Source organism: Natator depressus, chromosome 21 (genome assembly GCF_965152275.1).
Source record: "Natator depressus isolate rNatDep1 chromosome 21, rNatDep2.hap1, whole genome shotgun sequence".
NCBI classification, from domain to species: Eukaryota; Metazoa; Chordata; order Testudines; family Cheloniidae; genus Natator; species Natator depressus.
Window position 1 is genome coordinate 16,685,820 of NC_134254.1, and position 24,351 is coordinate 16,710,170.

At 55.5% G+C, this 24,351-nt stretch overlaps 1 protein-coding gene across 1 annotated transcript; it reads right to left on the reverse strand.

Annotated features, from left to right (window-relative positions):
- Positions 1 to 1,639: 1,639 nt before the first annotated feature.
- Positions 1,640 to 24,292, reverse strand: PSRC1 (proline and serine rich coiled-coil 1). Its single transcript, XM_074936118.1, has 7 exons — positions 24,165 to 24,292; positions 9,553 to 9,609; positions 7,480 to 7,537; positions 6,225 to 6,765; positions 4,681 to 4,834; positions 3,007 to 3,276; positions 1,640 to 2,319 (listed from the first exon to the last, which is right to left on the reverse strand). Exons 2-7 carry the CDS (start codon positions 9,572 to 9,574, stop codon positions 2,237 to 2,239), a joined length of 1,128 nt encoding a protein of 375 aa, XP_074792219.1. The 5' UTR covers positions 9,575 to 9,609; positions 24,165 to 24,292; the 3' UTR covers positions 1,640 to 2,236.
- Positions 24,293 to 24,351: the final 59 nt, after the last annotated feature.

A 24,351-nucleotide genomic window follows, 5' to 3' on the forward strand; every position in this document is an offset into this window, starting at 1 on the left:
ATAGCCCTCTATTGTATCCCCCCTTAGCCGTCTCTTTTCCAAGCTGTACAGTCCCAGTCTTATTCATCTCTCCTCACACAGCTGTTCCATGCCCCTAATCATTTTTGTTGCCCTTTTCTGAACCTTTTCCAATTGTAATCTAGCTTTTTGAGACATTTCCCACCATGGTCTCCCCTCTTGGTGAGAGGAGGCCATACATGATGGCAAATGAAGGGCCACAGCGCGTAATGGAGACAATCAGGGGTGGCAGGTTTGTAGAAATGGTGGTGGTACCCAGAACCCACCCCCCCCAACTCCACCCCCCACCTGCCTAAGGCTCTGGGAGGGAGTTTGGGTGCTGGGTGCAGGCTCCGGGCTGGGGGTGTAGGGGTGAGTATGGGGTGCAGGCTCTGGAAGAGAGTTTGGGGATGGGAGGGGGTGTGGAGGGAGGGGTGCAGGGGTGAGGGCTGTGGGGTGGAGCTGGAGATGACAGGTTTGGGGTGCGGGGAGTTTGGGGTGCAGACAGGCTGCCCTGGGGCTGGGGCCAGAGAGGAGGACTCTCCCCAGCTCTCTCCCTGCCGGCAGCAGTGAGCTCTGGGGGCGGGGCCCCCCTTCTCCCCTCACCCTACACCACTGTCACTGCACGTGCTCCTAGGGTCCCTCTCAGGTCCAGGAAGCCCCCTCTCGCCTCCCCTGTGGTGGGTGCCGGGGGGGCTGCCATCACACATGCGCCTTCTCCCCGGCTGCTGTCCCTCACTGTAGCCTCACTGGGGGGTGAGGGATGGGGCTGCCCCTTGCCCAGTGTGGGGCAGGAGCGGTGACTGTGGGCAGGGGCAGGCCCTGCCGGGAAAGGGAAGGGTCCGAGGCGGAAGGGCAGGGTAAGGGCAGCCTGCCCTGCCACCAGTGAGGGGGGGCACTAGGTGGCAGCTGATGCGAGGAGCTAGAAGAGCAGAGTCAGCGTGGAGCTACAGGGGAGAGGCAGGGATGCTCTGGGACCCAGGGGAGGTGCGCGGGGGTGGCAAGTGGGGCCGGGGGCGAGAGCCGGCCCCAAACGTTGGTGGAGCCTGGCCCCCAGGCCCTGAATATTGCTCAAGCCTGGGCACCACGGGCCCATACAACTCGCCGCCCCTGGACAGAATCCAATCAGGGAGCCTGGCACACACAGATTGGGAGTGTGAGGCACCCAAACTACAATTCCCATAAGGCACTGCCTCCCCTTTCCATGGTGCACCATGGGAAATGTAGTCTGACCAGGGAGCGCAACCTTTAGAGGACAATGGGGACACAAGGCACCCGAACTAAAACTCCCACAAAGCACCGTGGCAGCATTTCAGAATCAAACTATTTTGGAGTTTGATTTTCCAGGGAAGCCCCGTTTCCTGGCCCACTGTCTACAACCCCTGAACACGTACGGATGCAGCTGCCACGTGAGATCAGGCGCGGCCAGTACGGTCCAGCAACCTGCTCAGTCCACACGCACAACACAAGCTCAGCATTTCCCCCTCCTCGAACTAAAAAACAAAGTAAAACTAACCATGACCCCCCCCCCCCCCCGAGCAGAGGCTCAAAACCGGGGAGTTCAGGCTGCCCGCCTAGCAGGTGGCGGCCGTGAGTTCTCCCATGTCCTCCAAGCTGACATGTGCTGCTAACGGATGCCCTGCGGGCAGGTGAAGGGTCAGTCCAGTTCTGTCAGCATAAGGAGGATCGGGGTCTTGGCTGAGTCTGGTCTCAAACCGTTTTATCACAGCCCAGTGTCACGGCAGGAATCCGCGTGAGGCAGGCTGCATGGGCTTGGGGGTGTCAGACATCCATCAATGGGTGCAGATGGCCGGGTGGAGAAGGATTAAAGACCAAAGCCCATGTGCTGGGACGATACGGATCCAGATTTTCTAGAGAGCTCAGCACCCACCATGCGGAGCCCTGCTGCAAACCTGGCCCAACTGGGGTGCTGGGCCCTTAGTGCAGGGAACAGCCCCAGGCCTGCGGGGAGGACAAGTGGCTGTGGGGTTAATTCACGAGACGGCCACTGATGGGCTGCAGAGCACACAGGGCAAGACGGACAGCTCCTGCCATAGGAGGTGGCTGGTAACCAAGGATGCTGCTCTCACCGACAGGGGCAGCCTTGCTTCTGAAGCGTCCGTGCAGTTACGTAGGAAACCTGCAGGCGGCGCCAGCCCTGGGGCAAACAGCTCGCAGGGGCTGCTCTGATCTGCAGCTCTGCTCCCATACGGCTCACACACCACACAGTGGGAGAGCTTTACCTCGGAGACCTGGGCAAGGTCACCTCCCGGGGTGGCTGCAGCCTGCTTCCTGGAGGGGCCGTCCGCTGAGGGCCGGGGCCTGCAGGCAAAGGGAAAAGTCAGCAGGAAGCGCAGCCCAGCCCAGCTGGAGCATCTGAGCCTCAAGGGCACAAGGATACAGGAGGCTGCCGAGATCTCTCATCCAGCACCAGATGGCCTGGGCTAGGTGAGAGAATAGGTTCTGGCAAACCTGGCAGTAACGGGCAGGCAGCGTCACTGCTTGGAGATGGAGATCCAGCTCCAGGTGCCACCGAACAGCATCCTATGGGCATCAGGGCACGAGCCGCCCGCTTAGACCATTGTAACAATGCAGAGACACAGACGCTTCCATTGTCCTGGGGGGAGGGGCAGCCCAGCTAGAGCTGTGTGCGCCCAGAAAGCTCCAGTCTGGGGCAGGATCCCAAGGGGCAGGGCAGGCCACCCCCGTTTATACTCTGCAAGCGGCTCCAGCTCCCAACAGTCAAAGCAGGACTAGGGGATACGGCCCTGCTCGGGGGGGGGCCTAGCATGGGCACAGCCGGGCTGGCTCGGTGGCAGGCACTGCTCGGTGGTGTCTATGGGGGAGGTACTAATTGCCCAGGGAAGGGCTGCCTTGCCCCCTGCTAATGCAGAGTCTTGCCCCGCTCAGGCCCAGTGCAAGCAGGACACGGGAGCTCCCCGCGGGTCTGTCCCAGCCCCACCTCTGGGGCGAGCAACGTGCTATGCTTGCACCCGCCGGAGCTCTCACCTCTCTGTCCGGCTGCGCTCGGCAGCACTCTCCTGCCAGCTGAGCCACGGCCCGCGGGCTGCGGCTGGCTGGGCCTCCCGGGCACGGCAGCCCTGCTCAGGACGATGACGCGGCTGGCCAGCTTGGGGATGCTGCTGGGCACCAGGCGGCGACTCGTGGGCACAGGGGCAGCCATACTCCTGGCCTGGGTCTGGTGGGCGTGTGCACTGGGGGCAGGCCTGGCGCTGGCTGGGAGCTGGGGAGCATCACCCCTGAAGGCCTTAGCCTGACCTGACGGGTCAGAAAGGAAAGCAGGAGCTGATAGGGCTGTATTCAGGCAGGTCCCAAGAGAGCCCCCCGCTCCCCTTTCCTTGGGTGGGGGGGCTCTTACTCCCACCTCCACTCGCAGTCCCTCAGGGGCTCTGCCACCCCCTCAACCCCCAGTCACTGGAGGGCCCTGCTGCTACCCCTCCCCCCTGCTCAATCTCGCTCAGGGAGATGACCCCTCCCCACCCCGCTCGCCGTCCCTCAGGACTCTGTCAATAGCCCCCATCACCTGGGGCCCCACTGTTACCGCCCCTGCTTGCAGTCGCGGATGCTGACTGGCTTTTAAAGCCCGAGCCTGGCCCTGGACTCCCCCTCACCCTCTGATCCCGCTCCCGGGCCAGACATCGCTGCGTGCAGACCGCTGCCCGAGGAGCCAGGGGGACTTTACGGGTCTGAACATGTTTGTACTGATTCCACTGCTGCGATCCCCATCTTCCCTTGCCCTCCCTCAGCTCCCACTCCAGGCAGCAGCCAATCTCGCCAGCGGCTGCAGGTGACAGTGATTGGGGTCCGATTCTGCACCCCCTTCCCACCTCTGCAGCCACGAGCCACAGCACTTCAAGGCCCAGCACCCGACGGAGCCTCACTTCTGGCCCTGGCTGTCTCCGAGCCACGAAATGTGGCTGCCAACAACTGCCAGCACAAAGTGCAGTGGCTGACTCGAGACCGGGGCGACATCCGGGGCTGACTCTTTGGGCTGCTGGAGGGACCTGATTTGATGGCTGGTTCCTGGGAAGTGCAGGCTTGTTCCTGGCTCTGATGGCTCAGCAGCACTCCTCTGGAGCTGGCCCATGGTGGAGGGCAGCCCGGTGCCAGCCAGCCCGCCCCGCTTGGCACATGACAATTATTTTCCAGGCATAAAAACCCATTTTGTTTTCTTCTCCGCACTGGAGGGAGGCCCCTCCCAGAGCAGGGCACTAGGGGACGCTGCCTCCCTGCTGGAGGAGAAGGGCCGCCCAAGGGTGGGAGTGGATTCCCAGGGACCCTGCGTGCAGGAAGGGCCGAGACACCCTGAGGCCGGCTCTGGCAGGGGCAGCAACAGGGACCTGCAAACACACGGCACAGATCCAGCATGGGGGCCATTCGGGGACACATCCTGCCTGGGACGTCTACACACTGGGATCCCGAATCCTCCCCCCAAGGGAGACGGGCAGCACAGCCGATGGGCTACAGCTGAACCTGGGAGGAGCAGCCCCTGCTCCTCTGCATGGGGCCACGCTGCCCCCAGTGCCCACTACGGGCTGTACGGTGCAGGGCTCGGTGGCACACAGGGGATGCAGACCCCCGGATCCCCCCGCAGTTGAGGTGAAGCGAGCAGGATCAGCCCCCGACCCCCATGCTCAGCAGTCTGCTCGCAAGCCCGGTTACCTGCACTTGCTTTCTGGAGGGGCTCCGCTCTCCTGCGGGGCGTCGAGGGCTCTTGTGCAGGGCGGGGCTGGGAGGGAGATGGCCTGGGGCCCATTGGTTCTCTCCTCCCCCGGGCAGGCGATGCACAGCTGGGCGGCCGGTCCTGGAGGCTCAGCTAGTGCGGCAAGAGGGATAAAGGGAGGTGAAGCCTGGGCCGCACTGTACAGCGGAGATCAGCACACCTGCCTCTCCCTGGCGACCGGAGCCTGCAGTCTTCAAACTGACAGAGCAATAACCTGGGGGGTCAGGCGGCCCCTGGTGGGGTGCAGGACAAGGCTCCGCAGCAGACAGGCGGGGGGTGAATACTGTCTCCAGCTGTAGCTCTGTGGGAGGTCAGGAGGCAGCACACAACGACAAGCGTCCCCCGCTGTGATCTGTGCGGGGTGCTGGAGGTCCCGCTCCTGGTGCCAGGCCGCGGGTTAGATCCCACCTGAACGACAGCCCTGTGTAGCAGCACAGGGCCCCTGGCACCAGGCTGGGGCATTGGGGTCAGCACTGACTGCAAGGGGAGATAGCCTCCCACTGAGCTGCGTCCCTTAGGGGCATAGGAGAGAGCGCCCCCTACTGAGCCCCCCCCGCTCCCTGCAGCACAGCGCCCCCTAGCCTCACACTGACTCAGATGCCAGAATCCACCTTCCTGCAGCCCCTCGGTGCTCCTGAGAGGTCCCGCACCCCTGTGCTGACCTGGCCCAGCGCCACTCAGCTTGGGAATCCCGACAGCCCAGCAGCGATGTGAGCCCAGGGCCTCAGGAGAGCCCACACCCCGATGCCCCACACGGGTCGCTGCGCGTTAGCACCTGCTGCCTGCACCATTCAAACAGGTCCCCCAGAGGCTCTGCCACGAGTCCAGCTCCTGCATGGGATGCCCCAGTTCAGCCCCAGGGCCAGCAGCGGGCACCCCAACCTGAGGACACCGAGAAGTGAACGTTTCATGCTGGGGGGCTGGTTCCGCTTTACAGGAGGGAAAGCTGACAGCAGTTTGCACAGCAGGAAAGTTGTGACTTGCCACGGGAAAATGGGAGCCCTCCCTCCGGGAAGGGCTGGGCCAAAGCCAGTTTAGGCAGAATTCAAATTTTCGTTTGTTGAACCAGAGTTTCTTGATCTTATGCTTGGAAGGCCAAACCTCCCTCACATGACCTGGGTGCAGCGCTGCCTGCCTGAGTCTGCAGACAGACGGGCCGGCGCAGCTGCTCAAAGCTCTTTGCAGGCACCTGCCCTCTGAAAGTAGACCCCTCTGTCAGTTTCATGGCTGCTACTGGGAACCTGGGCAGCAGAGAAATTTACAAGCATTGGGTCCTGGCATGAGCGCTGTGCAGCTCCAGAGCAGCACCGGACCCAGACACGGAGCAGCAGATCAGGAGGTTCGTGGTGGATAGGGGAGAATGCTCCTTCCCCCTTCTGGCAGGAAAGGCTGGGTTCCAGACTAACCCCCGCCAGAGCTGGCCATGGAAGATAGAGCCCCGCGCAGGCCCCCCAGCACCTCCCCCTCTCAGGGGCCCATCTACCTTCTCGGTTCTCTTTGTGGGAGACAGAGCGGGGCCTTTGCTGGGGGTGGATTTCTTATGGAGCCGTTCGCCACCAGCAGAGCAGCTGCCCAGCTTGTGTCGGAGGCGGGAGGGAGTCGGTGCTGCTCTGGCGCGAGGCGAGGGGCTTTTCCCTGGGGGGAGGAGCGTCCCTGGCTCCACGGTGGGCAGCAGCGCCCTGACGGGGCTGTTCTTCACCACAAAGGTCTCGCGCCGGGGGCTCCGGGGGCTCGCCCGCTCCTTGTGCGGGAGCCGCATGGACACAAGGGGCTCCCCCGCTGGGCCCAGCGCCATGTCTCCCAGCAGCCCAGCCCTGGCATTCTCCTTCTCCCGCAGGCTGCACCTCTCCAGCTGCACGGCCAGCCAGTTGGCCTCCTTCACGATCTCCTCCAGCTTCTCAGCACTCAGTGGGCTCCAGCGGGCCAGGCACTCTCTGCTCCGGCCCTGGTCCTCCCTCTGCTGCATGTTCAGGTCGAGCCCTTGTGCCACGCCCCTCTCGACATGCCGGACCTCCTCCTCCCGGCTGTGGGGGCAAAGCCACGGTCACCAGAGCCTGGATGGAGCGGAGAGTGCCCAGCTCCACATGGCTCATGCTACAGCCAGAGGCAGGGAAGTATTTTGTCTTTCCAGCTGCACCTTGGTTACTAACTGAGTCAGTCAGAACCTGGCTGACCCGCCTGGGGGAGGGATTTGCCCTGCCCTTCGTATGTGTCTGACCTGGCAGCTTTACGGCTCTGCAGAGGCCGATCAGATCTACCACTCAAGGGCCTCATCCAGCAACTGTTGGCCACGACTAGCCCCCCGAAGCCAGGAGGCCTGCTTCTGCGTCAGCAGGCTCCGCGCCCAGGAGCAGCCGGCCCAGAGGGATGCTTGTGGCTGAATGATCTGCGGGGCCGGGCCTAGCTTTTTTGGCAAGTTAAGGCTGAAGCACCACAAGCCTGGTTTTCTTGCTCCTCCCGTCGCAGGTTCCCAGAGCCGCAAGGCCCAACACCTGCCAGCGCGGAGTGAGGCGGGAGGGACATGGACTAATGCGTCACAGAGCTCTGCCCTCCCAGAAGGCTTTCACGCCACACCATTGGTGTGATCAGAAACCTGGGAGGGCCCTTCAATGCACACAACGACAGAAACCTTTAAGGGAAATGGATATTGGGCCAGACCCTCAGCTGGTGTAATTCAGCTGTTGGCTTCACTGCCAGGTTGCCCGACACCAGCTGAGGTTCTGGCCCTTCAATCTTACCTGTCTGAAGGAGAAGACAGACCAAAGTCAAACTTCTCATCGGTGATAAATTTTATATCTGGAAAGAAATATTGATCCATTATTAATTGGTAATTGGTTGAAACTATAGTAAAGAGCTGAATTATCAGACACAGGATGAACGCAATATGTTGGGGGAAGAGTCAACGTGGCTTCAGTAAAGGGAAATCATGCCTCACCAATCTACTAGAATTCTTTGAGGAGGTCAACAAACATGGACAAGAGGGATCCAGGGTACTTGTATTTTCAGAAAGCCTTTGACAAGGTCCCTCACCAAAGGCTCTTAAGTAAAGTCAGCTGTCATGGGATAAGAGGGAAGGTCCTCTCATGGATGGGTAACTGGTTAAAAGGATAGGAAACAAAGGGTAGGAATAAATGGTCAGTTTTCAGAATGGAGAGAGGTGAATAGTGGTGTCCCCCAGGGGTCTGTTCTGGGACCAGTCCTATTCAACATATTCATAAATGATCTGGAAAAAGGCATAAACAGTGAGGTGGCAAAATTTGCAGATGATACAAAATTGCTAGTTTAAAGCTGACAGCGAAGAGTTACAAAGGGCTCTCACCAGTGTTCCCTCTAATTTATGTCCGCGTGTGGAATGAATTTTGTTATGTGCACCACTATGGCGGTGACATGGGACACATCACCTCCCTATTGGTGCGCATAACCAAATCCACGTGGCGGGGGTGGGGCCGAGGGGTTCGAAGTGTGGGAGGGGGCTCAGGGCTGGGGATGAGGGGCTCAGGCAGAGGGTTGGGATGCAGGGGGGTGAGGGCTCCGGCTGGGGATGCGGGCTCTGGGGTGGGGCTGGGGATGAGGGGTTTGGGGTGCAGGCTGCCCCGGGGCTACGGCAGGAAGAGAGGCCCTCCCCGCTCTCTCTCCCAGCAGCTGCACCTGGGCTGGGGCCGCGGGATAGGCGCCTCTCACCCAGCCGCTCAGGTCCGGGCTGGGGTTGGGACACCTGGCTGGGTTTGGGTGTCTCTGCCCCAGCTGCAGCAGGCCCAGAGCTGGGCTGGTGTCAGGGGAGGGGCACCTCTCCCCGCCGCAGCCTGAGCAACTCTTCATAGGCTGCTGCATGGCCGCACGGCTTAGAGGGAACTTAGGCGCTCACTAAACTGGATGGCTGGAAAGCAAAATGGCCAATGAAATTCAGTGTTGTTAAATACAAAGCAATGCAGATCGGAAACCAGAATCCCAAGTCTACGTTCAAAATGATGTCAGCGCTCAAGAAAGATCTTGGAGTCAAGGTAGAGGACAGGGAGAGGGGCAGCTGCCGCCCTCTGGCTGTCCAGCTCTGAAGACGGTGCAGAAGCAAGGGTAGCAGAACTGCAACCCACCCTACAGTAACCTTGTGACTCCCCCGCCCTCTCCCCCCCACAACTCCTTTTTGGGTCAGGACCCCTACAATTACACCACCAGCCCTCGGTGACTTGTCTGTGCAGAGCTGGGAACTGAACCCCGCTTTCCGCAGCACCCTGATTCTGCTCCCACTTGCACCAGTGTAAAGCAGGAGCGATGGTATCGAAGGCAATAGCATTCCACTGAGGAGAGACCAGGATCAAGCCCAGAATCATGACACCTGGGCTGGTAGTGTGCAGTAGTGCTGCACAGTGATCCCAGAGTTGGTCGCCGTCAGGGGACCCTCACGCACCTGGAGGTTTTAAATCAAAGCTGCCCATCAATCTAATTTCCCAGTAGCCTGTTCTCTCAGTTTGGTGCCACTCATGTTTGTCCAGAGTCTCTCAGGCAGCCCCAAACCGCCCCTCAGTCAGGTTATCGGGCCGGGCCCGCCCCTTTCTGGGTACAAGGACAGCCATGATGAGATTGCACAGACACGCTTGCAGCTGGAGAGAGTCGTGTTACGGGGCTAGCGGGGGGATCAAAACCAAATCAAGCAAACAAGTCACCTCCAGATTTACCAACATGCTAAAAGCTTCTTCCAATGGAGCAGTCGCCTGGCGAACCGCAGCAGGAATAAGTTACCGGAGTTTCTCCGCACAGCAACGAACCTAAAAACCAGGCCAAACCCACTTTGTCAGTCACGTTCCAGCCCCTACCTTCTTCTTCTGCCATCTCCATCTTTCTAGGGAGCACTGAGCTGGACCAGGGACTATCTGAAAGAGAAATACGCGAAAGGGTGAATTAGATCTACCCCACCCTACGCAAATGGCAAGGTGTTACACCCCATATTCTTCATAGAAATATGGTTATGATGTGAATATGCAAGATGGGTCTTGTAAGGTCTCATTGGAAAGGTTATGATTTCCTGAATGCAATTATCCAATTTATGTGCCCGGATCATTTCTGTATCTGAAGTTAGGAATATTGACTATGTAACAATTACAATGGGTGTGTACACTGGCAATTGAGTGACAAAACTTTTGTCATTCAGAGATGCTAAATCCTCCCCCCCCCAAAGACAAAAGTTTGTGCAATTTATAACTGGGGGGGCAAGAAGCTGTGCATATCTCTCTTCACATTGAGGGAAAAGGTGAATTTTTAGGAGCTTGCGCTGTGCAGATCTTTCTATACAGCGCAAGACAGTATTATCTTGGGTGTACTTTCCAGAGGGAAGCTGCACTTGAGTGCTGGGCAATTTCCCAGCTGAACCATCTCATAGAGAGCCGTTTGCAGCCTCTGTGTGATTCTACAGCTAGTGCTCCCTACCTGTGTGTGCGTGCGGCCGGAGAGCCTGACTCAGCAAAACAGGGAGATGGAGCCCAGGCTAGTGGAGCAGGTGGGCTCAGTGAAACCCCAGTATATCAGGAGACATCCCATAAGGGGGGTTTAACCGGCCACAGGGGCATCTGTATTGCAACCACAGGGTGGTCATTTTGGATCAGCAGTAACAGCTTCCAAGCCATTACACATCTCCACCTGAAAACTCTCAGCCTGCGGACAGAGATACAGCAAGATCCTGGGAGACGCTGTGGTCAAACGAACACTCTCAAATGAGCCATCACTTCAATCAGGAACATTCCTCACCTGCCACTGTGGCAAGAGGACCCCTTACTAGGGAACTTAAACATAACCATTTGTCTCTGTTTTTTCCAGCTTGGGCATTTGCCAGCCCTGCGTGTGCATCATCGTTCCTCTGGGCAGGCCCTGCAGACGTTTACAGACACGAACGATTGGACAGTTCTCACGGGCATGGAGTTGCTACCCTGCGTAAATCAGTTTCCCCTGCAGTTGTGGGAGCCCTCAAACAGCAACAGAGGAGAGAAAATCACTTGAAAAGCCACAAAAATAAGCAGGGGCAACTCCCCCTCCCAGAAGCGTTTGAGTCCCACGTCTGCCGACAAGCCCCCCCCAAACTGGAAGCGGAGCTCTTTAGGTGCTCGTTCATCCTCAGGCCAGCCCCACGCTGCTCGTTGTTCCTGCTCACTCAGGTCAGGCTGGCAGCACCGATTTCCCGTAAGTAAATCGGGCAGAGCATCGCAGCATTAATTTGAAATATCCACAGTGCTCCTGGCCTTGGCAAACAGACACAAGCGGAGCAAACTGGGACGTTTTCCCTCTGCTGACGCTTAGCGCCTCCACAACCCTTCCTTTTACCTCGTCGATATCCACCAGCCCCCAGCCACTGAGTAGTTCACAGTCACAGCACATTGCCCCTTCCAACGCCCCCAGGAGGCAGGGCAGGGCTGGCAGCACCATTGCACAGAGGCCCACGGAGGCTAAAGGACTTGCCCCAGGTCCCATATGGAGTCTGTTGCAGGGCAGAGAATTGGATGCAGATGCCCCAAGTCCCAGGGGAGCGCCCTAACCACTGGGCAATCCTGCCTCTCGCTGCACAGGTTCACAGCCCTGGACAAACAGTGACTAACCCTTGCAGCCCATCAGGTCGGCTTGGGGGGAGCAATTTTCCCAAGGCTAAACAGTGAGTCAGTGGCAGAGCAGGGCACTGAATCCACAACCCCCGACCTGTGCTCAGACACCTATCGTCACAGGAGTAAACTTGAAAACCAGAGGCATTAAGAAACATGGTGGGAGGTCCCCTAACAGGGGGTGGGTACAGCTCACCCCAGTTCCCTCCAGGGTGCTGAACACTGCATCTTCTCTACCAGCCTCTGAGTAGGACTCTGGTACATCTCAGCCTCCCTGGCGCCCTGCGGCTGACAGATGGAGGAAGTGAAAGTGACTTGATCCTTGTCATGGATCCCGGTGCTCACACGGCTGCACTACAAACTGACTGAGGCAAGTCTCATCAGCATACAGCTGCCGAAGCTCGTGCACACACTTGGCTGCTTGCGTTGGTGCTGTATACTCGCCAGGAGTGCTCGTGTCAAGACACCGTGCACCATGCGCTGCGGTCGCAGCATCCCAGGGCGCTGTGGGACAGAGATGACTAGCCCCGGCATCAGCAGGAGCCCAGGGTCAGGTTCCCAGCAGGCAACATTCTCTAGCCCCATACGCCATCCTTAGCCCCGTACAGGTTGGCACTTTGTAAAAACCCCACGCAGCACTTTTTGGCGTCTGCAGCCTCTGACAGAAGCATGGAGCCCACCCAGCTCTGCCCCGTTCTCATGGACGCTGCACGCACAGGGCGCATGACGTTCCTGCGATTAACAGGCAACCCAAGGGTTTCTCCGAGGGCAGTTTGCTAAGGGCTATAATGCAAATCAGTTCAAGGCTGTTGGGGACATTCACGGAGCAGCTGCAGACAGCGGAGTACTGCTTCTGGGCCCGAGAAGCAGGCACCAACAGACGGCACTGCATTGCAACGCACGCTTGGGACAACAAGCAGTGGCTGCAGAACCTTCAGAGGCCCCAGGCCCCCCCACTCCTGGATCTGTGGGGCACTCTGCCCAGCCCTCCAGCGCAAGGGCACCAGAACGAAGGCTGCACTGACAGTTGCAAAGCGAGTGGCGATCTGGAAGCAGGCAATGCCAGATTGCTACGAGTCACTGAGAAATCATTTGGGACGTGGAAAATACACAGCGGGGGCTGTTGTCCTGCAACTGTGCAGGGCCATTAATGGTCTCCTGCTATGCAGGACAGGGACTTTTGGCAATGTTCAGGACATAGTGGATGGGGCAGTAGGTGGCCAACAGTGTGTCAACAGAAAGGGCTACTTTTCTATGGTCACGCGAGCTGGGGTGGATCACCAGGGACACTTCTGACCCTTCGGTTTTGTTCAATATCTTCATAAATGATCTGGAGGATGGTGTGGATTGCACTCTCAGCAAATTTGCAGATGATACTAAACTGGGAGGAGTGGTAGATACGCTGGAGGGGAGGGATAGGATACAGAAGGACCTAGACAAATTGGAGGATTGGGCCAAAAGAAATCTGATGAGGTTCAATAAGGATAAGTGCAGGGTCCTGCACTTAGGATGGAAGAATCCAATGCACCGCTACAGACTAGGGACCGAATGGCTAGGCAGCAGTTCTGCGGAAAAGGACCTAGGGGTGACAGTGGACGAGAAGCTGGATATGAGTCAACAGTGTGCCCTTGTTGCCAAGAAGGCCAATGGCATTTTGGGATGTATAAGTAGGGGCATAGCGAGCAGATTGAGGGATGTGATCGTTCCCCTCTATTCGACACTGGTGAGGCCTCATCTGGAGTACTGTGTCCAGTTTTGGGCCCCACACTACAAGAAGGATGTGGATAAATTGGAGAGAGTCCAGCGAAGGGCAACAAAAATGATTAGGGGTCTAGAGCACATGACTTATGAAGAGAGGCTGAGGGAGCTGGGATTGTTTAGTCTGCAGAAGAGAAGAATGAGGGGGGATTTGATAGCTGCTTTCAACTACCTGAAAGGGGGTTCCAAAGAGGATGGCTCTAGACTGTTCTCAATGGTAGCAGATGACAGAACGAGGAGTAATGGTCTCAAGTTGCAATGGGGGAGGTTTAGATTGGATATTAGGAAAAACTTTTTCACTAAGAGGGTGGTGAAACACTGGAATGCGTTACCTAGGGAGGTGGTAGAATCTCCTTCCTTAGAGGTTTTTAAGGTCAGGCTTGACAAAGCCCTGGCTGGGATGATTTAACTGGGAATTGGTCCTGCTTCGAGCAGGGGGTTGGACTAGATGACCTTCTGGGGTCCCTTCCAACCCTGATATTCTATGATTCTATGACAGCTCTGTGGGCTGGTCAGGGACCATGCATGACGCTTGCATCTTTAAGAACACAGGACTGTTCAGAAAGCTGAATGTATGGACTTCCTTTCCGGACCAACAGATTACCAGTGGTGGTATTGAAATGCCAATAGCGACTCTGGGGAACCCAGCCTACCCCCCTGCTTATAGGAAGCTGCACACTAGCCACCTCAACAGCACCAGGGAAAGAGTCAACTACCAGCTCAGCTGGTGCAGGAGGACTGTTGAAAGGGCTTTTGGTCGGCCGAAGGGCTGCTGGCGCTGTTTACTCACTACAGGAGATCTCAGTGACAAACCTGCTGCCTGCTGGGGCCTGCATACTATCTGTGAGTCTGTCTGCTGACTCTGAACAGGCAGACATAAGGACCATTGCAAGTGCTCAGTGTGGAGCTGTACAGCTGAAAGAGCACTTTAGCGGCCAGTCACAGCAGTGTTCTGTGCTTGGTTGTTCTCAGGGCCTGGAGGTTTGGGTGCTGTTGGAACAGTGTAGTGCTTGAAGTACATTTACAAGTACTGCGTGCTTGGAGTACCACGAGGCAGCCTGCTGTGAACTCATAAAGAATTTTATTCTCTAAAAATAGCAATTTGAGTGGCAACAAACAATGTGCATCAAAAAACAGCAGGAAAGCAAGACAAACTTTAAACAAAGTAACAGGAGGGGACTCTGCAACTGGAAAGATGGCAAACATTTTTGTCCGCTTCAGTGCTCAGACCGTTGTGGCTACATGTTCACCAGCTGTGGTTCTCACAGGTCAGTGCACGTGGAGCTGTGGTTTTCCTTGCTGTCCCATAGCATGGAATGGCAGAGGCAGGACTGCAGCCTGGGATGCCATGGGGTGCGTTAGGGGATGTAGGGAACTGCTACCGTGGAGTGCTCCGAGGACTGCAAAGGGTGGCGAGGTGGATTTTTGGACCTGAAGGTCAACACGGGTCAGCTGCATTTAGGTTTGCTGCCTGTGAAGACCCATTATGTCCCGGTGTACCTCCCTCTCCTTGTCCTGAGCCTCTCTCCTGTCTCCTCTTTCCTTCTCCAGGCCCTTTGGTCACAGGACAATGCAGCACCGGCATGCAGGATTTGCACAACGTGTCCCCCCAGTCCTCTTTCTGCTCAACAGGGTCAGGGGATCTGTGGGTGTGGATGGGGCACCCTTCAAGGCTGCAATAGCAGCAGGTGCTGATAAGGGGGACGGGGGATGACACTGGATTTACAGTGACACCGGAAAGGGAAAAACAAGTTTTGTAACTCTCATCCCTTATTCTTATAAACACTTGGAGAGCCTCGGCACAGCCCTGCTCTCCAGCCCCAGCCATGGTGAGTGTTGCCCAGCAGGGTGAGGGGAAGGAACTGTAGCTCTGATTCCATGGGCGTGAGTTTCAGGCAATGGCATTGCACGCTGGTGCTGGTTTCCACAAGTGCAGGTGGTTTTCGCTGATAACTCACTGCTGAGGGTTGAGGCTGCGGCCCTTGGCGCTCCGGTGTGAGCTGCACACGCAGAGAATGCAGCTCACTGACTCGGCAGACCTCCAAGTAAAGAAAGGCCCAGACTCGGGTCAGCAGCAAAGACGCTCGGGCAGGTTTACAGCCAACGAAGCACAGTTCTAGTTCGCCATAGGTGCTCCAGGTACACCAACCCATGTCGGCCCATGGCAATGGCAGTGGTTCAAACAGCACCCCAGGATTCTGTCCCCTAGACCAGCACAAAGATACCCCTCCTGTGACTGCTTCTTTTAGCCACTGATCCAAACAAGTTACCTATTACACTCAAGATGTAGTTAGCTACCCCCCTAATCCTCGTACCTGCTAGTTTGAACAAAACATCCTTATCCAGTCTCCTGTCATTGTCCCCTTATTCTCCTACAGAGGGGGAATGTGTTTACATAGTTACTCTCCAAACAGAAAGGTGCTTACTTGGTGAGCTGACATCTAGTGGGTTACTATTCTGACAATGCCAGGCCTACTCTGGTTCACACTGTTAATTATGCTTAGGGCTCCAGCAAGGCCTACAAGGGTGACACAGCTGCTCCTGGTGTCCCAAAGCTGCTCAGGCCTGCATGCCACTAGCCTGTTTACTGCATGGTGCCAGCTGATCTCATCGCAGATTGGCATGGGAAAGTGTCCTAATGCAGAGGGGAGGCCGCCATCCCTAGAAATCTTTGGGAGAGGATTACAAAGTCTCTCCGTGCAAGTTTCATTAAGGTCTCTCTGGAGGATATAGGGACACCCCTATGCACATCAAGTGCTCTGCCTACTCCCCCGCCCCCTCCCCCAAACAACAGGGGAATGAAAAGCAAGCGGTACCTCTACTTCTGTATTTCTCCTACGAGCAAACCAATGAAAGTAGATAGCTTTGTCTTGTTCATTTGGGGATGGGCTAGGCACCCTCTTTACATTTAAAGATTGTTAGGGAAAATCCATGCACACAGACATGCAAAGTCCCTTCCCCTTCATGAGGCTCATCCGCGCTCAGCCTGCGGGACTGGCTAGACTGTGGAGGAACCTCAAACAGATCCTGACTCGCAGCATGGCTGGAGCCCCTGGCCACATCTACCCTCTCCTCCTCCGCCATGCTGTTCATGGCAGGGATCTGTGTCTCCGACTCCTCCAAGGTATCCGTAGTGGTGAGCAGGATGCTGGTGGGGTCTCTGCCAAGCAGGTGGCTGGTTGTAAAAGCAGCAGGTGTGTGGCTCAGCACCAGAATGAGCGCGTGCTGCCTGGCCTTGTAGTACAGCTGGGTGGTTCCTTGGCTTTCACGCAGCACTGCTGTGGGTTCCAGTTGTACCCATGCAATCTGCTCAGAGAGGTCTACGGCTGTGTCTACGGCTGGTCCACAGCTGTGACTGCAGAGCCTGAGCACCGCACAGGGCCAGGAGAAGCTGCTGGGTTACTCGCCAAGCCAGGCAACCAGGAAAAGGCCTTTCAAAAATAGGCAGGTTGTTCTAAGAGGGGCGGGGGCCTTCTGGTCTCAGTGACCCTAGGAGGTGCAGCTCATAATTGTGATCAGGGAATGGGGCATTGTCGGACAGCTGCTGGAGGACTATTCGGGCCGACAGGTCGCACAGCATCTACACTTGCCCTACGGCTCAGAAGGGCGACCCTGGCTCAAAGCCATTCCAGGAGGGGGTGTTACTGCGTCGCTGGGATGGGGCGCTTATGTTGGCCGGAGACAAATTTGAGAGGAGACACATGCACAGATGTACATCGCCTTGCATCAACCTAACGTAGCAGGGCAGATCAGGCCTCAGGCAGACAGCGCTGCCCTGGGGCCTGGTCACAAGGTTCTCTGCCAGCAGAGGGGATAGAAGCTTAGGGGTTTCTTTAAAAAAAAAAAAAAAAAGAAAAAAGTTAAATCCCATACAAATCAATGACCCCTTGGTGCCTCTACCCTCAGCTTACCAAGGCCAGATGTCTAGTCACCACCACACAGTGGATTTTGCAAGCCCTACCTGAGCTCACTCCTCTAGACCAGGCACAGCGGTCTGAGGTGCAGTCACACTCTTGAACACCAGCTCTGTTAACTGAACGGCTTTCACGGGTAGAGCATGATGCCGAGAGCTTCAGAGCACCAGCGACTCCAATCAGCGTCCAAGGGAACTGAGGGATGGTGCTGAGCACTTCCTAGGATCAGGCCTTGAAAATCTCCCACCACTGACGTCACATGGTGTTGACGGCCTCAGATAATGACCAGCGGTGCAACTGTCACCGAGGCACTGACAACCAGTCTATCCGCTTTGTCTCATTCACCACAATCAATAAAGATCCTGCCTTGTGGACTTAGGCCCAGCTCCACAAATGTATCAAGGTATTTAGGCACCTATCTCCCATTGATTTCTAACCACTAGCAAGCTCTGATCTCAAAGCAGAACTGCGTTAGAGCTGCAGTTTGAAGGAGGTGGGGTAAATCATGGTTTAGCCTATCCTGACGTGGTGCAGTGTTTGCACAATATGCTTTAGGACACAAATCTGAGGCAATTATAATTTACGGACAGTTATTTCCCTTCCGGCTGCCAGCACTAGCGTATCTACTTCTCAAAAGCTCGTGTGCTGTGGGAACGGCATCTCTCCACACAATCATTCCGGTCCATGCGTTTGAGCAGAAGGACGCTCAGATATCCCCCATCATTTCAAAGCTCAATATTTCCACCTAAGGAACCATGAAAAACAGTTATTCCCTTAGCTGGCTTTCTGTTCTTTCATGCCCCTTCTCCTTCTTGATACAAATCTCTCTTTACAAGTCAGCTTAAGCCTTTGACAAGTGAGAGATTCCCTTCCTAAAAAGGGATAAAACATTTATTCCTCCCTCGGGCAAGACGCACCAGCTTCACTCACACATGAATCCTTTCTCCATCATTTGCTGCATCTTACTACATTGGATTTCCAGTGCTCCTCTGGGTTAGCCCATTTCCAACAGTCTCCCAAGCAGCTCCTGGCTGGCTGCTAATGGGCAGGAGGAGCAGATACCCTCTGGACAGGCAGCATAAGATGCACCTGATTTGTGAGAGTCAGAATAAAAAGCCTGGATTTATTGCTGGAGTGGATAGTTGGGAAGTCACCCCATTTAGCATCTGCAAACACAATTCTTCAAATAAGGGAAACAAATAGGGCTTCTTGATTATTATTTTTAATTGCCAAAAAAAGTCACTGATCCAGTTAAAAATATAGAGTTTAAAAAAAAATAAAAAAAAAAAAGAGTCTTCCTATTTCTGCAGCCGACTCCATGTTTGACCCTGGGAAGGTCATGTCATTGCTCAGTGCCTCAGTTTCTCCAGGGATAATAATATGCAACTATTTGATAAGGTGTGATGAGGCTAATTTCATTAAAGGTTGTAGAAAAATCCTTGGCTAGAAGATGATATAGAACAGGAACATCTAGCTCTTATCTAGCACTTATCAGCAGATCTCAAAGCACTTTACCAAGATGATCAGTACTTTACAGATGGAAAAAAAGAGGCACGGAGATGTAAAGTGTCTTGCCCAGGGTCACCCCGCAGGGCAGTGGTTGAACTGGGAACAGACCCAAGTCTCCTGAGTCCCAGCCCCTAGAGTGATTCCATACGTTGTCCAACCCAAGCTCCACCTTCTCAGGAGATCAATGTCTGCATCTACTCAGCTTTTCCGACGGCCTCTTGGGCAAACGGAAAGTTGGGAACCCTTAGGAAAGGGACAGATAAGATAGAAAATACCATATCGCCTCTGTATAAACCCATGGCACACCCACACCTTGAACACTGTGTGCAGATGGGGTTGCCCTATCTCAGAAAAGATATATTGGAATTGGAAAAGGTTCAGAAAAGGGCAACAAAAAAGATTAGGGGCATGGAACAGCTTTCATATGAGGAGAGATGAATAAGACTGGGATTTTTCAGCATGGAAAAGAGACGACTAAGAGGAGATATGATAGAGGTCTAAAAAATCATGAGTGGTGTGGAGAAAGTGAACAAGGAGGTGTTATTTACTCCTCATAACACAAGAACTAGGGGTCATGAAATGAATAAGCAGCAGGTTTAAAACAAAAGGAAGCATTTCTTCACACAACACACAGTCAACCTGTGGACTTGACAGAGGATATTGTGAAGGCCAACGCTAAAGCAGGGTTCACCAAAGAACTGGATAAGTTCATGGAGGATCGGTCCATCAATGGCTATTAGCCAGGATGGGCAGCGATGGTGTCCGTAGCCTCTGCTTGCCAGAAGCTGGGAATGGGTGACGGGATGGATCACTTGATGATGACCTGTTCTGTTCATTCCCTCTGAAGCACCTGGCATTGGCCACTGTCGGCAGACAGGATACTGGGATAGATGGACCTTTGGTCTGACCCAGTATGGCCGTTCTTATGTAGATTTGCAATCTACACAGATACTGAGTGTGTCCTGTGGAGGCTACAAGTTGGTCCAAGAGGTGACTATATAGCAACCATAATGTACTTAAATTTAACATCCTGGTAGTTGGAAAAGTGCTAAAGAAACCCAGAGTCGCATTTGACTTCAAAACGAGGAACTACACAAAAATGAAGAAGCTAGTTAAACAGAAATTAAGAGGAACAGGCACTTGGGTGAAATGCCTGCAAGCTGCATGGAGACCATTTAAAAACACTGTAATGGAGGACCAAACTAAATGTATACCCCAAACACACAAACAGTAAGAGGACCAAAAAAAAAAAAAAAAAAGAGCCACCATCGCTAAACAGGAAAGTAAAATAGGTGGTTCGACACAGAGAGACCTCCTTTCAAAATCGGAAGTCAAATCCTACTGAGGGAAACAGAGAGGAGCATAGACTTTGCCACGCGTAAAGCTGTACTTAGGCCGGCCAAAAAAGAATTTGAAGATCAACTAGCAAAAGACTCAAAAACTAACAGCCATTTTTTTAAAGTACATCAAACCAGAGAGCTGGCCCACAATGAGCGGGGCCACTGAACGCTTGAGCTGCTAAAGAAGCACGCCAGGAAAACAAGGCCATTGCAGAGAAGCGAAATGAATTTTTTGCATCGGTTGTCACGGCTGAGGATGTGAAGGAGGTTCCACACCTGAGCCATCCTTTTTAGGTGACAAATGTCAGGAATTGTCCCAGATTGAGGAGTCAATAGAGGCAGGTTTGGAACAAATTGATATATTAAATAGTAATAAGTAAGGCTGTAAGTCTGTCACAGAGCCGGAGGTCACGGATTCTATGATTTTCCGGGACCTCCATGACTTGTGCAGTGGCTGGTGTGACTGACCCCAGGACCACTGGAGAGGCTTGGGCAGTCCTGGAGTCAGCCACTCTGGCCGCTGCTGGGGCAGTCTTGGGCCCCCCCCGCCCCGCAAATAGCGGCAGCAGTCTCGGACTGCCCTGCTTTCCCCCCCCACACACACCTTCCCACCCACCCCCACCACCAGCCCAGGACCAGCCCCTCTGCCCCATGGCGCCTGCAGCAGTCCCCAAGGCACCCTCCCCCCCACCAGAGCACCCACGGCAGTCCCTGAGGCGCCGCCCTGCCCATGATTTAGTCAAGGGCATATAGTACAAGTCACGGACAGGTCACAAGCTGTGAATTTTTGTTTACTGCCCATGATCTATCCATGACTTTTACTAAAAATACCTGTGACTAAAACATAGCCTTAGTAATAAGTCACCAAGAGTTCTGAAGCAACTCAGATATGAAGCTACAGAACTATTAACCATAGTACATTACTGATCGCTTAAATTTGCCTCTGTATCAGATGACTGGAAGACAGCTAAGTTGATCCCAGCAATTACAGGCCAATAAGCCTAACTTCAGTACCAGGAAAATTGGTTGAAACCATAGTAAAGAACAGAATTGACAGACACACAGATGAACACCATTTGTTGGGGAAGAATAAACATGGCTTTTGTAAAGGAAAATCATGCCCACCAATCTATTAGGATACTTTTGGGGTGTCAACAAGCATGTGGACAAGGGTGATCCAGAGACTATAGTATACTTGGACTTTCAGAAAGCCTTTGACAAGGTCCTTCACCACAGGCTCTTAAGCAAAGTGAACAGTCATGGGATAAGAGGGAAGGTTCTCCCATGGATCAGTAACTGGTTAAAAGATAGGAAACAAAAGGATCTCACAAAACTTCTTGCCTCTGACAAGCATTCCTCCATCGACCTAGCTGTAACTACGATGCTCAGGGGGATGGATTTTTCACACCCTTGAACACTGTAGCTATGTCGACCTAAGTGTTTACCATAAGCCAGGTCTAGGACACAGCTAAGCTGGGCCTAGGGGCTGCTGCTGTCTGCAAAGGATGACGTGCTCTCACAAGAGCAACTGTGCAGCCCCATTGTCTGCTAATACTCTTGGTCATGCCCCACTGCTTCCAAAGCATCTGCACAGAGGGCAACTGGTAACAGGATGACTGAAAAGAAGGAGTAAGGTCCAACTATGGCACTCTGTACCTCGAAGCAGCACCCTGGAACCCCCATATTCACCCCTATCATATAACTTTAATATATTTCATACAAAGCACATCAAGCAGGATATCGTATGAAAGGTCATGATCTGCTAAAACCCATTGTTCTGTCAAAATACATATATCGTTAGTATATATCAAGTTCATATATCGTTGGGTGCATCAAGTTCTGAGATTTTGCTGTATGGTTGATACTGAAATATGCTGTAAGTTTGCTAGAGGTATAGGAAGGAGGTGATCCCCGCCCAGAGGAGGCTGTTCAACAACCATTAATCAGCAGGGGAATTGTAAACAAGGGATTTACAATTCAACAACAGTTGCACAAGACCACAGCAAGGGGACTGCTCAACCCTGTGACTCAACAAAGCCCACCAGGACATGTCTGGGCTAGTATTTTCCAGGCACATGGACTGAGGGTATAAAATAAGGGACAGTGACATCGTGCCTTGGCCTTTCTCCTCCCCCACCTACGCTGGAAGCAACAAGAACACTGAGAAGACAAACACTTCATCTGACGAGACTGGTCCAGGCTTAAGGGAGAGGCCCATGTATTAAGAACTGTAACGTCCAGTGGGGTAAGAAAACTGCTTGATTTAAATGCTGCCTAATGTAATAAGGTTTAAGATTTAGATTGTGCACTTATTTTCTTAAGGTAACTATCTCTGACCTTTTATGCCTCCCACTTATAATCACTTACAATCCATCTTTCTGTAGTTAATAAATCTGTTTTATATTTTACCAAAAACAGGGTGTTTTGGTTGAAGTGCTTGGGAAATCTCAGCTCAGGTTACAAAGACTAGTGCAAGACCTCTCCACATTGAGGGAGGGGCAGACTGGGTAACAAACTTACACTGGCCAGGCTTATGACCAGGGCAAGATGGTACAGCTCTGGGGTGTAAGGCTCAGGAGCTGAGGGGAACTGGCTGGTGCCTTTCTTTGTGTGATTTGCGAGTGGCTCTGGGAGCATTCATGCAATCTAGCTGGGTGGGGGCTCAACATGCAGCTGTGCTGAGTGATCACAGCGCCTGGAGGGGTTTGCTGCTTGTCACTAGCAAAGCAATGTGAAAGACAGCTGTGGCTGGAGAGTTAAGGGGGCACAGTACTACCCCAGTTCCAGGTTGCACCCTGGGGATCCCAACGCCCCTCCCAGAGCTGTATAAGCTCAGCCATGACCAAGACTGTGATCTCCCCACCCAAACAGAGCCAGAAATAGAAGACACTGAACAGCGCGGGCCTGGCATGCATCAAATGCCCAAGAGGTGCCAGGCTTGGGTACACGGACATTGAAACCCAGGGGCAAGTCAAACATCTCCCCGCACATTTGGAAGAATAGAGGCCAACTCTGCCCATCTCCAACAAGTTCCAGCATCCAAAGCTAGGAGTGAGCTACTGCTGAGCCTAGGGGCCTGACCTCCTACTGATGCAACATGGCCCCCACGTAACAGAATAACCAACACACAAATTAACTGAGTAACAACAGCCCCTCTCACCAGGGCCGGCTCCTCTCCTCTGTGGGCAACACCCTGCAAAGCTAAAGGGCCGATAGGGAGGCCAAGTCCCTTGGCTGGGTTTTAACCAGGACCCTGGTGGGTCATCGCAACCGTTCTGGGGGGTCTCGCCCACCACTGGTGGATGGTGAGAGTGACTCTAGTCCCTGCCCCAATCCTCACCCCCAAGCCCAGCCCCCCAGCACCCCCCAACCCTCCAAGCCCCGCCCCCCAGCCCAGCCCCCCAAGCCCAGTCCCCTACCCCCAAGCCCCACCAGCCCAACCCCCCAGCACCACCCCCAGCCCTCCAAGCCCCGCCCCCCAGCCCAGCACCACCCCACGCCCTCAGCCCAGCCCCCCAGCACCACCCAGCCCCGCCCCCCAAGCCCAGTCCCCTACCCCCGAGCCCCACCAGCCCAGCCCCCCAGCACCACCCAGCCCAGCACCACCCCGCCCCTTCAGCCCAGCCCCCCCAACCCCCACCCCCCAACCCAGCCCCCTACCCCCGAGCCCCCCCAGCCCAGCCCCCCAGCACCACCCAGCCCAGCACCCCCCCCAGCCCAGCCCCCTACCCCCAAGCCCCACCAGCCCAGCCCCCCAGCACCACCCAGCCCAGCACCACCCCACCCCTTCAGCCCAGCCCCCCCAACCCCCGCCCCCCCAACCCAGCCCCCCAAGCCCAGTCCCCTACCCCCGAGCCCCACCAGCCCAGCCCCCCAGCACCACCCAGCCCAGCACCACCCAGCCCCTTCAGCCCAGCCCCCCCAACCCCCGCCCCCCAAGCCCAGTCCCCTACCCCCGAGCCCCCCCAGCCCAGCCCCCCAGCACCACCCAGCCCAGCCCCCCCCAACCCTCCAAGCCCCGCCCCCCAGCCCAGCCCCCCAAGCCCAGCCCCCTACCCCCGAGCCCCACCAGCCCAGCCCCCCAGCACCACCCAGCCCAGCACCACCCCGCCCCTTCAGCCCAGCCCCCCCAACCCCAGCCCCCTACCCCCGAGCCCCCCCAGCCCAGCCCAGCCCCCCAGCACCACCCAGCTCAGCACCCCCCCCCCCAGCCCCCCAGCACAGCACCCCCCCCCCCAGCCCAGGCCCCTACCCTCGAGCCCCCCCAGCCTGCATCCCTGCGGCTCCGCAGGAGGCGGCGCTGCCCCCGCCCACGGCTCACCCGCTCCGTCCGTCCGGCCCCGGCCCCGGGCGCTGCTTCTCCCCTTCACACCGTCCGCAGCCGGGGCAGAGTCGCGGCATGGAAGGGGCGTGGCTAAATTCGAATTCTCCCTCCTGGACGTCACAATAACAACGTTACCGCCCAGCGCGCTGATTGGTGGCCCCGCCCCCAGCCTGTTTCAGAGCCG